Source organism: Thunnus albacares, chromosome 20 (assembly GCF_914725855.1).
Source record: "Thunnus albacares chromosome 20, fThuAlb1.1, whole genome shotgun sequence".
NCBI classification, from domain to species: Eukaryota; Metazoa; Chordata; class Actinopteri; order Scombriformes; family Scombridae; genus Thunnus; species Thunnus albacares.
Genome location: NC_058125.1, coordinates 25,447,554 through 25,460,523, shown reverse-complemented (window position 1 = coordinate 25,460,523; position 12,970 = coordinate 25,447,554). Strand labels below are relative to the sequence as shown.

Below are 12,970 nucleotides of genomic sequence, written 5' to 3'. Positions count from 1 at the left end.
TTATGATAATACCCATCAGACAGGTTGTGAACCAGCCAACAATTTATCCAGATGATCTAAATCATTAATGTGGAATAAAGGCAATAGCTCAACTCTTGACCTTGGAAACAGAAGTTGACACAACGATCTTAACACGCGGTCAATTTAATATGGAAAATGGAACATTTAAATGGAAATTTAAACATCTACATTCCGATGATGACTGGGCAAAATCTGTCTGCTGTTGAAGATAATGTGGTATGATCAAAAGTTCCAGAACAGCTACTAAATTGACCTTGAGGCGAGATTGTTTTGTCCACCGCTGTTTCCAATGTCAAGATTATAAAAAGGAATACAAGAAAGTAGAGAAGTACAGAGATGTATCAATAAAAATCTTATTACTGTCCTGATATTTACTGACTGAAGTTTTCAGCTACAGTAAAATTATCATTATAACAAATATTTATTATTTTATGTTTAGTGGCCAAAAGCAGGGAGGCTACCTGGTAGAGGCAAGTTTTTCCATTGAAGAAAGAATCTTGCAGAGAGGTGCCTGGTTTTCCTATCGGTATGGTGTAAAACAGCGAAACAAAGAGATACTAGGAACTGCTGAAAGGCAATTTCTTAGTCCACCAGATTCCAACATTAAAGGTAAGGCTGTTTAACTTCAGCATGTCAACACTCGACTGTAGGTTTGTCACATAAACTGATTATGTACCTGCCTGTGTTACATCTAGAGTTGCACCTTTATGAAGGCTTCATTAGTCGTCTAGAGGTGCAAAGTTTGTGGCAAACTGGCCTTCACATGGTCGGCTTTAGGACACCAAAAGGTGTGGAGATTTCAGACACCTGGGAGGCCTCAGCGAGAACTCTGCTGAACAGAATCTTCCAGAAATGGTCCCCGTCTGACAAACAGAGCACTACAAGCCTGTGTGACAACTTGTGGCATTATATGAAGAGTCTTGGTTCTGCACACACAACTGTTGTATATTCAGACAATTCACGACCTCCCATGGTCAAGGTTGGTGCAATAAGAAGAGTAGAATTCAAAGTATTCATTATATATCACCCTCAATATTCCTCCAGTAACCAAATCTTTTTATTTACAGGTATCAGAGCTGATTTCAGAGACTTTGGTTCAGATATTAAGAGGAGAGCCGAAGGAGAAATTACCGGGCGGCTGCAGGGACACCAGTCCTCTTCTTCTGGGCTTGTCTGTTTTCATGGTTACCAATAACTGTAAGATCAACCTTGGAGTGAGAGGCTGGGCTGACCTTTGTCGCCTGGTGTCCTCAGAGACCGCAATGGACGAGAAAAACCTGGAGGGGTCGCGCAGTTGTTACCAAAATCTACCATAGTAAGTCTGCAAAAGCTTCAAGCCTGACGGATAAAGTTAAAAAAATCTTTATGTCCACTCATCAGGTTTTTTCAAAGCTTTTAACCAAATCTTATGGTCTTCCTCAACAGTTAAATTGTCACGGAGATACATATAGCTCAGTTGTCTTCATGTCACTTTGGTAAAGAATCTAAGTATAGAACAGACCAGTGGTATATGTTGCCAAAAACCACATGTGCTTACTCAACCAATATAGTTAATGATAGTGGAGGTAATAGCAGGAGGAGTAATACTGGGGTTTTCTGTCCTTATCCTAAAGTAAATGCTTATCTGCTGCTGTATTGGTTGGTAAAATTTCTCCCATGAGACTTGAGCACCATCTGAGTTCATTGGAGGTATTGCTCTTGAATGGCAAAGAACATGTTGGTTTGTTGTTCCTAAAACAGCTAGGTATGTTACAATCCGGTACACCGATAGATGACCATTTATCTTTGAATTCAGACAAAAAAATCTAGGATCATGTTTCAGTTTTTTGCAGACCATTTAAAACAAAATACACTAACATTAGTAAAAAAAGGGGACAGGATGTAGTATTTTATTTGTATATTAACCAATATTTAACAAGCTGTGTCCCATTTTTTGACAAGGTAATATTAAAACAGAGAATAATACAAAACAAGGCCAAGAAGGAAAGCTAATAACTGTGAATAGTGAAATAGAGCTCCCAGTTCCCACCTGTAAGCCCACTAGCCATAAAAAATGTATGACTAGGTAACATGATAAGTCTGTAAATGTTTCCTTTATTTCCTCCACATTTATTTATTAATACAAGTGAATAATTATGTTTTTGTTTATCCTCTGAAATCATTTTTATAGGCTGTTTCAAAACAGGAGGGGACATAGTAAATCTATCAGTTGTATTTTAATGAAAAATAATGGATTTATTTGTTGCCTACCAAACCTATTGTGTAATTTGAGTGTATGTAGTGTATTGGTAACTACAGCCCTGTGTAGTAATAGAAGTGCTCAGGATAGTACCAGGAGTATTAGTCTGAGGTATTGATGTATAACCTCATATAACACATCTTCATATCACTCTTGTTTCTCCCCTCAGCATTGTGATGGGTTTGATGAACGCCTGCGCGCAGCATATGGTGTCTGAGCTCGTCCTGCTCGTTCCTCTGCTGTTCAGACTCAGACAGTCAGGAGCCGACGCAACAAAAGTGGGTCCAACTGTTGAAGAAGAGAACTGGTCAGGACTTGAACGAGTCCACTTCAGCAGGTTCAGAGAGAACATACAGTCTCACCCTGAAAAAAGACAGTGAGTCTCTCTCAAAGCAACCTGAACTTTCTTTTCCTGGAATGATGATCGCTTTTGTGTTGAAACAGCTTTTTTTTTTTTTTTAACAGGAGAATGATGAGTTTGATCAAGACACAGTTACCTATGGCTAAAGAGATGCCTCTGCTTCTGATGGGCTGGTTATCTCTGGTCGCGTTTGAGGATCTTCCTGAATTCTCAGACCTGACAGGGATCCCTGCAGAACACCTGATCCAGAGTCTGTTGTACAGGCTCCGAAAATGTGGAGAGCTGCAGGATAACAACAGAGCACAGGACAATGTGAAGGTAGAAAAATCTACAAATGACACATATTTAACATGTAAAAGAACACAGTTTTATCTTTAAAATGATTATTTGTGATAATCTTTATCTGTTCTACATGCAGCATACTCAGAAAGCCTTGACCCATATACTGCTGAAGGTGGAGAAGGAGAAGGACAGGTAATCATACCTGAAGTATACTTCAAATCCCACTGATTCACTCTGGCATTGTGCTCCCTTTACTGTTTGCTTTGTGTCTATAGAATGATTGAATGTGGAAATATGGAGCCAGCCTTCAGGAGCAGCATCAGTGTAGCGAAAGGCACGTGCACAATTGCACGACTGGTGCCGTGGTACGAGGCTGCGGTCCTGTCCTACCAGCTGGTGTTGAGGATGGCAGAGATTTTGGATGTTGCGCGGAGAAAAGAGGTATAACTCTCCTCTGCGCTTTGACTGTCGCATTATAAAATGGTAACTTTAATTTACTGTTGTTTAATTACTTTTGTGCCTCTTAGTCCTCAGATGATGAGTTTGACGCCTTAAAGCAGCAGTTGTTGAAGGAGCTACATCCCGTGCAGCAGGGAATCAGTGAATGGAGAGATAAACTGCTGCAAAAACCCCTTCTGGCAGCATTGAAATTACTCACATATCCAAAGGAAATTGAGGTACATGACAGACACAGATCTCAGACTCTCTTCATTTAATTGACTTTAGCTTAGTTTTATATTTTCGGATATTAGCTTTTCTGCAGTCTGGCTGAGTATGAGATGAGAGGATTGATACTATTCAGATATGAGATTGGTATCAATCCTCTCTTCTAACTCTTGGTTGGAGAATGAATAAATGTATTTCCCAAAATGTCAAACTATTGCTTTAAACTGCAGATTGTATCTAATTTTCCTGTTTTCTACTGATGAAAATAAATAGATAATTTGACTTTTAAAGAAAGAACATAATAATGAAACATGTTTATGTTCTGTAATTGTGCAGATGAACTAGTTTCGCTTGTGATAATAAATACTGTGTGTTGAATTATCAGATGTGGGACGCGCTGCTGAAGGTCCAATGCTCTATTGAAGAAGTTTCCTCTCAGTGGCGGCAGAGCCTGAAAAAAGACCTGAAGAAAAGGATATCCAAGGTGTGAATCTCTTTCTCTTATTTTTCCCCATTAAATATGACATCTGAGGTCTGGTTCAGGTCTTCAGTTCTGGTTTGGTTTGTTTCTCTTTGCAGGCCGATGATGAAGATAAAGTACTTGTCTGCTGCTTTGAGTCGTCCTCGGCAGCCATAAAGAAAAGCCATGAGGATGTACAGACCTGTTTCAATGAGCTGTGTCAGTCTGCTATCAAGACAATCTGCCAGGTACAGGTCATATTATTACTGTTTTGCCTGCTGCTGGGGCTGCTTCGCTGAAATTTCGTAGGAGGCGCTATTCAGCCAGTTTGCATCAGTGATGGAATATTGTCATGTTGACGTGTTCAGGCCGGGACTCTTATCAAACATGTAAAGTTTGGTGCAGACTGGAGCATTTACAATAAAGTTATAGCAACTTCCTCTGTCATAGTGAAACATCAAACCTCAACGGTGTGAGGATGAGAATTTTCTGCAGGGTGAGACATGTCTGTCTTGTTCACACCTTTGTCATCAAAATTATGCAAGTTTTGGGCCCATTCACTTGAATTTCAATTAGTAAACAAAACTTTTGATGAGTTTGTGTGTAAAACAAATTAATTTCCTAATTTTCAGCAAGTTTATTTTTAGAAAAGTAAAGACTTTTAACCCACATGACCTGGTCAAAGTTTGATTGACATGTGTACTGTCAGGTGTGTAGAGACAATAAGTAACTGCAGCTGGACACAGAAAAATACTCATATATTTGAATGGAGAGTGTGAGTGAACCGCTAGGTGCTCGGGCCCTAATAAAGGAAAAACTGCAGTACAGAGCTACAGATTTTAGTTTTGATTTTATTTTTCTTATGTTCAGAGTGCATCCTCAGTCACAAGAGAATGTTTTATATTCATTTTCTAAAGCTACAATAAGCAACTTTTGCTTTGAGATGAGAGTTCAAAACTCCTCACATCCAACTGACGTTTTTGTTTCACTTGTCAAATGTGTTTATTGAATTTTAAGTTTTCCATTTCACAAGAAAAGAAAGAGAGATTTTAAGTGAATTACCACAATATCACAACAACCATCATAGCTTGGCCTTATATACTTAAAATAGACACATCCACATTCAAATGTCCGAGAAAAATGGTTTACACATTTTGTTAAAATTAACAGTCTTGGAGTGAATTACACAACTCAGGAAGTCCAGCTCCAATATTATCCTAAACTAGCCAGAGATTGTTTGAGTACTTACTTATTAGTTACGTATATTATTATCTCTGATGTCCATTTTCAATCATAGAAAAAAAACCTGCTCCTTCTTACTCCAGAACTGACCTGAGAATCATCACATTTTCAAAGTAATCCAGTTATAGTTGTCTATAGATCCATGGGTACTGATGGATAAATTATCAATAGGCTGAGGTTTGTTGAAGTCAAGCGTCTCTTTAATTCAAACAGAACACATGTTACAGACACAGAGAGTCCGCAGAGTCTCCGTGGAGAATTCTGAAGAAGAAAAGAAATTCACTGGTATATATTGACGGCCTTGGGAGGCACCTTTGGTTGTTTACAGATTCCTGCCAGACCTAGACAAAGCTTTACAGAGCTCTCCCTTCCACATGATATCCATATGACTCTGTCCCTCTTTTACCCTTGTGATCCTGCAATCTAATATACGTACATATATATATATATATATAAATATAAAACCATACATGGTACACAATGTTTCTATCATTTCCCTTCTGTTTATACAATGTGAAACAAATGAATAAAATTCAAAACATAGAAAAATGTGTCATAAGGACTAAAGTAAGTAAGTTTTATGCATACACAACATACATAAGAGTATATCAAATCAATATCAAAACCAACATAAAGGCAAACAGGAACTTCTAATTGCTCATTTAGCATACTTTTGGTGCCAAATTTTAATCAAAAATGTAAAGAAATGTGGGCAGTTCTGCAATGTGATGCAGTTGTCTCAGTTTTGTCTGAGGGGCCCACAGTGTTGGAGTTTGAAAACCACTGATTTAATCTTTTGACTTGACTTGATTTATGCACTATTCATCCACACAGTTTGACAGCATTTATCTCTTTGCATGAAATTCCCTCTTCCAGATATTCATAGGCTGTTACTTCTCAAAAGGTTTATTAAAATGTTTACTTTATCCGAGGAAATTAGGTAAGAATTAAACCCCAGTATTTGACAGAGTGATCACAGTGCATACGTTCATGTTTTTAGAGGGAGAAGGAGGGGGACCTGATGCGGACTCTGACCTCTAAAGTGAAGGATCTCCCTGATGTCGTCGTGTCTGCTGTTGTTGTCGAGTCAGCAGCTCGATTCGGTGACAACACGGTAGTCCAGCTGCTTGATCCGCAATCCGCCATCAACCACCTACTGTCTCACGGTACTTTGTTTTGTACTTTTGTATTTATTTCTTAGTTACTTTAAGTAATTTAGTCAGTGTTATTAATGCTTTATAATGGTCTCAATGTCGTTAAGGCCAAGGAGACTGGAAGTCAATCCAGGTGGACGACACTGCAGCGGAGGTCGTCCACAGATGTGTGACTGCGCTGAAATCTCTGGTGGCGTCTCTGCTTCAAGGAGACGTTCCCTTTGGACACCTGCAGACCTGCCTGAAACATAGAGAGCAGTTTAAGAGACTTTATCAGCAGTGTATGAACCTTCACAAGCATTAACATCACTATTAACATCAAATTTGTACCCCTAACACTTAAAATCATGATGCATAAGAACACACGGACATCATAGACACACTGTAAAAATCTGCAGAAAAGACATCAGTTTTTTCTTCAGTCTATTAAGGATAAATATCAGTAAAACATAGAAGAAATATATTCCTTATAACTTGAGATCTTGGTTCATTTTAATCAAATTTATGACTTTACTATAAGTAACACAGTTGATCTTTTCACTGCTACATCGATGCCTCAACTTAATTATCAAAAATAAAAAAAATAGCTTCCCATTGTAGTTTAAAAATTATACTTAAAGGGTATAAAAAAAAGAAAAAACAAAGAATATACAGTATATACATATAATATTATATAGTTCACAATGTTCTGTGATGTTTTAACTAACACAGTCTCAAAAAAAACATAACTTGTTAATTAATTTTAGCTGTTTAATATCTTCCACAGACAAGAAAAACAACAAATCTGAGTCCATCCCTGTCAATGCGGAGGCTGTTCTGGCTCAGAGAGAGAAGGATTTGAACTCTTTCATGCAGCAGAAACAGCAGATGGACAGACTAATAAAGATGATAAAGGTTGCAGAAAGCATCACAGGTGAGTATAACTAGAACTTGAATTATGTTAGATTAGAGAGCTTTAGGTTCTGTATCTGTGGGTTCATATATTGTTTTCTTTGTTCTTCCTTAAACCAGTTCCTGAGATGTCAATCCTCGAGCAGCAGCACAGTGCAGACCTGCAGACTGTGAGCCTGAACAAACTGGTGCTCGTTCAGTCCTTTGATAATGAAGGGAAGTTGAGAATGTCAGGTCCTCAGGTCCTCTGGTATAACACCAGTATGAATGTCTTGAAAATGGCCAGTCAGATGCTCAAGCTGCAGCACAGCAACCTGATTCTGTCCTCCTGGGTCAAGAGGGCTGGAGATTTGGCATCAGCGAGGCAACAATGCTCAGGTCCTGTTTCTGTAACCCTAAAAGATATCTGCAACTACATCTGGAATCCACTGCTGGCAGATTTCTTGCAGCTTGGTGACAGCATTGCAAATGCAGAAATCACTTTCAGGCAGCTCGATCAGGTTGTGTCGGAGTCAGACGACAAGGGAGACGGGAAGCTGATGAAGAGGGAGTTGAGTCTGATGTCAGAGATGCTTTGCGAGTTGGGAGGGTTCAGACCTGAGGAGAACTGGGTGGAGCGGAGACTTACTCAGATCCAGGAGTATCGACAGCTCCACGAGGCAGCGGCTGCAGCCAGCGCCATGCTGAAGATCGCTGAAAAGATGAAGCTTTCTGGGAACTTCACAGAAATTGACACTCTCAGCCAAGTGGTGAGACTCATGTGATCTGACATTAAATTAAAATTACAGTATTTACAATGAAATTCAGTTGTATTTATTAGTGGGCGAGATGAAAGAAATTATCTTCTCTTCTGACTTAAGAGGAGGCACATATTAGTACATTTAAATATAAAATAGAAGTGACATTAAACACATATTAAACCGACACACTACAGAGAGTAGAGACAAAAGTGAGTCAAACAGAAAAAATGGGGAAAACATACAGAAAATAAAAAAAATCTTTCTAACTGAAGCAAACACACTTTTTCTTACAGGTACTTTTCTTTTTAAGCAAATGTATAATTCTTGTCTTATGTGCATGACTGTTTAACAGAAAGAAAACACATTCAAGCAGAGGAGCCTGGGTTCCCTTACTGATGACCTGTTACGTGCCAAAAAGCAACTCTCCGCAGTCACCAAGCAGCACACTTCCTGTCTGGAAGAGTTTCTAGCGAGCCAAACTCTTGTCAGCTGGGTCAAAGAGAACCTTAAAAGTGAGGGACTCACATGAAAAACATAATTTGCTTTAATCAGCTGCTCTTTTTTCTTGGCAAAAACTGTCTTGCTAACTTTTTTTGTCCTGTGATCAGATATGAGTGATGTGAAGGTCTATGTTGACCTGGCCTCCATATCTGCTGGAGAGAACGACACAGAGATCGACCAGGTGGCCTGTTTCCATGACGCAGTGATGGGTTACGCCCCTCTGCTCTACTCGCTCTCCCCTAAAGCCGGCTTTGAGGAGTTCATGAAATGTGCCGGTCAGGTGTGGGAGACCCAAAATAGAGATGAGAAGCTACCGGACAAACTGGTATTTACTTCTGTCTTATTTGTAGCCAGTATGTCAATCCCTGTTGCTGCTGCCAAGTGATGATGATGCTGGTTTTGCTTTCCAGAGAGAGTCCAGTCGATTGCTGAGCTGGCTGAAAGGACTGAAGGAGACCCACGGCTCTGTGGAGCAGTCCTCTCTCTCCCTGGCTTCATCCATTAATGATTATGGAGTTTATCACATCGGATGGTCTGATGAAAACACAGAGAGGGTACGTGGACAATCTTCCATTAAATGATATGTCAAAGATAAGATAAACACAACCAATATTTCAAGATATTTTGAGATGTTTTTGAGAGACTTTCACTCGTTTGCAGAGATGTCTAGAAAACATGGTGAAGGTGACAGTGAGACGGGACAGAGAGGAGAAGAGCTACAGACTTGAAGACTTGCTGGAGCTTCAGAACAAACTTATGCTCATGTCGTCCAAAGGGGAGCACGGCAGAGAACAAGTCAACAGGTTCACAGAGGTCAGTGGCTTTTATAAAAGACTATTATGAATTTAAAACTATAGTGCGTAACTTTATGCAAGTAGAAGGCTCATACAGTGGTGAGAGGTTTGTTAAGTTATGTTCAAACTACAACAAAAATGACTAGTTAGCTAGTTAAAAGCTAGCTAGCTAAAGTCTATGATAATTTATTTTCTAAAGTGATGAAATTACTGTAACTTTATTGAGATTGTCATTATGGTGATTGAACAGGACAGAATCCAATGTACCAGTCTTAGCATCTAAAAGACACATATGACATCAAATTACAATATTTTAAAGTTGCATTTATTGACACAGAAACTCAAACATTGTCACCAAACATTTATCTGTTTAGACACCCAGTAGATACATATAACATATATATAAGAGTACACATATTGATTTTTCTTTTAGCTCTGGGTTGGTCTATACAAATCTCTGACAAATATATACAAATATCTCTTTTTAGCTGCTAAATGTTCAACTTTTATCACCAGCTAGTCTCTAACTTTGTCTCTTTGCCATTTGGTGCTGAGCAGGTAGTGTACAGAGTGTTTTAAGAGATATGAAAATACTTTGATTTGAATAATAATTTCCTGATGTAAAATCCGTTTTAAGTTGAGCACAGATGAATGTGAAAACAGCCTTGTAATGACAAACACTGCACATATATACACAACATCTAACTGAAGGAACAAGAAGAAAAACTTGAGTGGAGGGAACTGTAACTTTTTGAAGGAGGGGGCTTTCACCTTTTAATAAATATGCAGAAAACCAAAACAATGAGCCAAAAAAGCTCTGGAGATCTCAGGGGGGTGAAATAGTTGGCACTGCAGCTGTGGCTCAGGAGGTAGAGTCCACTAATCGGAAGATCGGTGGTTCGATTCCTGGCTCCTCCAGTCCACATGCCGATGTGTCCTTGGGCAAGATACTTAACCCCAAATTGCGCCTGATGGCTGAACCATCAGTGTATGAATGTGTGTGAATGATTAGTTTCCTCTGATGGGCAGGTTGGGACCTTGCATGGTAGCACTTGTACCCATTCAGCGTATGAATGTGTGTGAATGAGTGAATGTGATTCGTAGTGTAAAAGCGCTTTGAGTGGTCGGAAGACTAGAAAGGCGCTATACAAGTACAGTCCATTTACCATTTCACTTGGTAACTCTTTCACCCCCCTGTGACACTTTAACCAAAGAAAGCTAAAGATTTCAGCTTTAAGCCCAACGTGTGTGGTTTAAGTTACCCTTTTTAGGTTAACTGTATAAATCTCTACACTCTTGTCTACATGCACTGTAGGTTTTCGAAGGAGTTCAGAGACTTGGCACTATCCTTCTTCAGATGCAAACATCCGGCAACATTCTCTTCAGGGAATGGCATGCTCAGGTCCAGTGCTGCCCAGAACAGCAACCGTGCATCAGAGTCATCTTCTTATCCCTGATGGGTCACGAGATGGTGTACAATGGCGAGGTGACGGAGCAGCTACAAAAGCTTGCTCACTCCATGGATGAATGTCAGAAAAAGTGGCGCTCCTTCATCAGTGAGATGCGCTCCAACTTCAACTTGCTGAACCACTACACCTCAGAGCAGATGGTGTATCTGTGCCACTGGATACACAAAGTGTGTCAACGGCAGGCCTCAGTTCCTCAACAGTTATGGCATTTGCTGTTTCCGATAAAGCCCCAGTGCACTCTAGCTGATGTCAGAGCCGCTTACACGAATGCAGCAAATATAACTTCAAAGGACGATGAATTGGAAGATGCTGAGTTTGATGACGAAGATCAGTATAACGAACCTTCTGTGGAAGTAATCCCAGCTTCACCAACACACAGTGAAGAGGACATGAAAGAGGCTAAGAATTTGATTGAATTTTCCTCAGAGGATGAAGATGATGACACAGAGGGCTTAAGGAGGCACGATGAGGACAGTCTTGAGAGCCTCTGGAAACGATTCATGGAGGACATGCCACAGTACCTCACCGAGTACTTGGACATCTCAACTCTGGCCCACTTCCTCTTGTGCCTCGCAGACATGAACCAGCAACATATGATCAGGAACTTTCCATCGGTTCTGCAGGAGGGAAAACCTAATCTTGTGCTTTGTCCCAGTGCAGAAGTTTTCACGACCACCTTGTCGTTTTACATGCAAAGTCCAGAGCAGCCTCTGCCGTCTACTGATGAGGTTCTAGTCTGCAGAGAGGAAACATCAGAGGAGGAGGTGGAGATCTTTCTCCGTCGAGCTCTCAGTCAAGGCTCTAGACAAAACTGGCAGAAGATATATTCTCTTGTCAACGCAGGGCTGCTTGGATATGATGTCAGTGTGGCGTTGGGGGAGCTCTTTGAGGGTCTTGAGAGAACTGCCAACCCGCATTACCGTTTGGTAATAGTCAGTCCGGTTGTGCACCAGCACAGATACGTGCCCTCGTTCTTCAGCAATGACAAAGTACAGGCTGGTGTGAGTCTAACAGCAGAAACTGCCAGGAAATATCTACAACACCACTTCGCACAAAACCTGCACCCACAAAACCCTATTGCGATGGTTTCTCCACGTCAGCTTTCAGTGTGGATGGTGTCATCTGTACGCCCTGCAGTGGGTAAGACTATTTCGTTATGTTTCATTATTAAAATATTCATACAATAGAGGCAAGAATATAATTTGTTGTTTAAAAACTGTATTATGTGTTGTTGAATGCAGCTATTTTTATATTTTTTACATGTTTAAGCCCCTGAACATTTCAAACATTTCTGGGTAAAATTTGCAAAGACTGTAGATATAAATGAGCACAACCTTGCTTTATGATTTTGCATACAGTGCCGCTAAATAAGAATTGACATTGGGTTGTTTTGAAATATGAGGTGCATGCCTGGAAAGTACTGAAGTGCAAAAAAAGTGTTTTTTTTCTGCTGAACTGACGAGAATTATTAAGTAGCCTGGTGACAAAAACATCAGTGTTTAAACTACTTTTGGTTAAACTTACAACTTTAACTCCTTTGATTAGATAATGTAAACTGATAAATATAATATTGTATAGCCTACTTAATGTTATAAATTTTCATTCCCTACTCCCATATTTTGTGCCTGTGAACAGAAACACCTTAAAATGCATATTGCTTGAGACCAAACGTAGTTTTTGGCAGAGCTGCTTTCCTTCTGTTCAACTGGCACTAAGCCCTGGTGCAGCCCTTTAATAAGTAACAACAACTGAAATTTTTACTTTTAAGTGGCTAAAATCGAGCTGCAAATCCCCCCTAGTGGTAACATCAAAACTAACTACAACTATGCCATCTGAACAATTTAAACAATGCTATAACTATAAACTTGGGATTTTTAAGTTACAAAGTTACAACACTTTAATTAATTCATACAATAATTTATATCCTCTCCTATCTTTTTTTCTATCAATAGGGAAATCCCTTTATGTTGATCGTTTGTTTGAGAAGTTCCAGCAGAGATCTCCCAGTGCAAAACACATAAGGATCAGACTGATTGAGCCGAGCATTGATATAGACTCTTTGATTAAGAGTCTATCAAAAAGACTGGCATCCTTGAGAGAGCAGGACCCTGTTCTCCTGCACATTGACACCGCTGGAGTAAGTATACGCG

At 39.7% G+C, this 12,970-nt stretch overlaps 1 protein-coding gene across 4 annotated transcripts in view; it reads left to right on the top strand.

Annotated features, from left to right (window-relative positions):
- rnf213b (ring finger protein 213b) overlaps positions 1-12,970 on the top strand; it is a 42,034-nt gene that overhangs the window by 2,875 nt on the left and 26,189 nt on the right. For 3 of the 4 annotated variants that reach the window (XM_044336784.1, XM_044336783.1, XM_044336780.1), the window contains 20 exons: positions 461-630; positions 717-1,000; positions 1,089-1,336; positions 2,430-2,636; positions 2,726-2,939; positions 3,040-3,095; positions 3,179-3,344; positions 3,431-3,580; positions 3,955-4,053; positions 4,149-4,277; positions 6,272-6,437; positions 6,533-6,706; positions 7,192-7,338; positions 7,437-8,065; positions 8,409-8,568; positions 8,665-8,882; positions 8,968-9,111; positions 9,218-9,370; positions 10,667-11,960; positions 12,773-12,957. In XM_044336784.1, coding sequence (XP_044192719.1) covers positions 461-630; positions 717-1,000; positions 1,089-1,336; positions 2,430-2,636; positions 2,726-2,939; positions 3,040-3,095; positions 3,179-3,344; positions 3,431-3,580; positions 3,955-4,053; positions 4,149-4,277; positions 6,272-6,437; positions 6,533-6,706; positions 7,192-7,338; positions 7,437-8,065; positions 8,409-8,568; positions 8,665-8,882; positions 8,968-9,111; positions 9,218-9,370; positions 10,667-11,960; positions 12,773-12,957 — 4,993 coding nt within the window. The remainder of the gene's footprint in view (positions 1-460; positions 631-716; positions 1,001-1,088; positions 1,337-2,429; positions 2,637-2,725; positions 2,940-3,039; positions 3,096-3,178; positions 3,345-3,430; positions 3,581-3,954; positions 4,054-4,148; positions 4,278-6,271; positions 6,438-6,532; positions 6,707-7,191; positions 7,339-7,436; positions 8,066-8,408; positions 8,569-8,664; positions 8,883-8,967; positions 9,112-9,217; positions 9,371-10,666; positions 11,961-12,772; positions 12,958-12,970) is intronic. The other variant, XM_044336782.1, reaches the window with a different exon arrangement.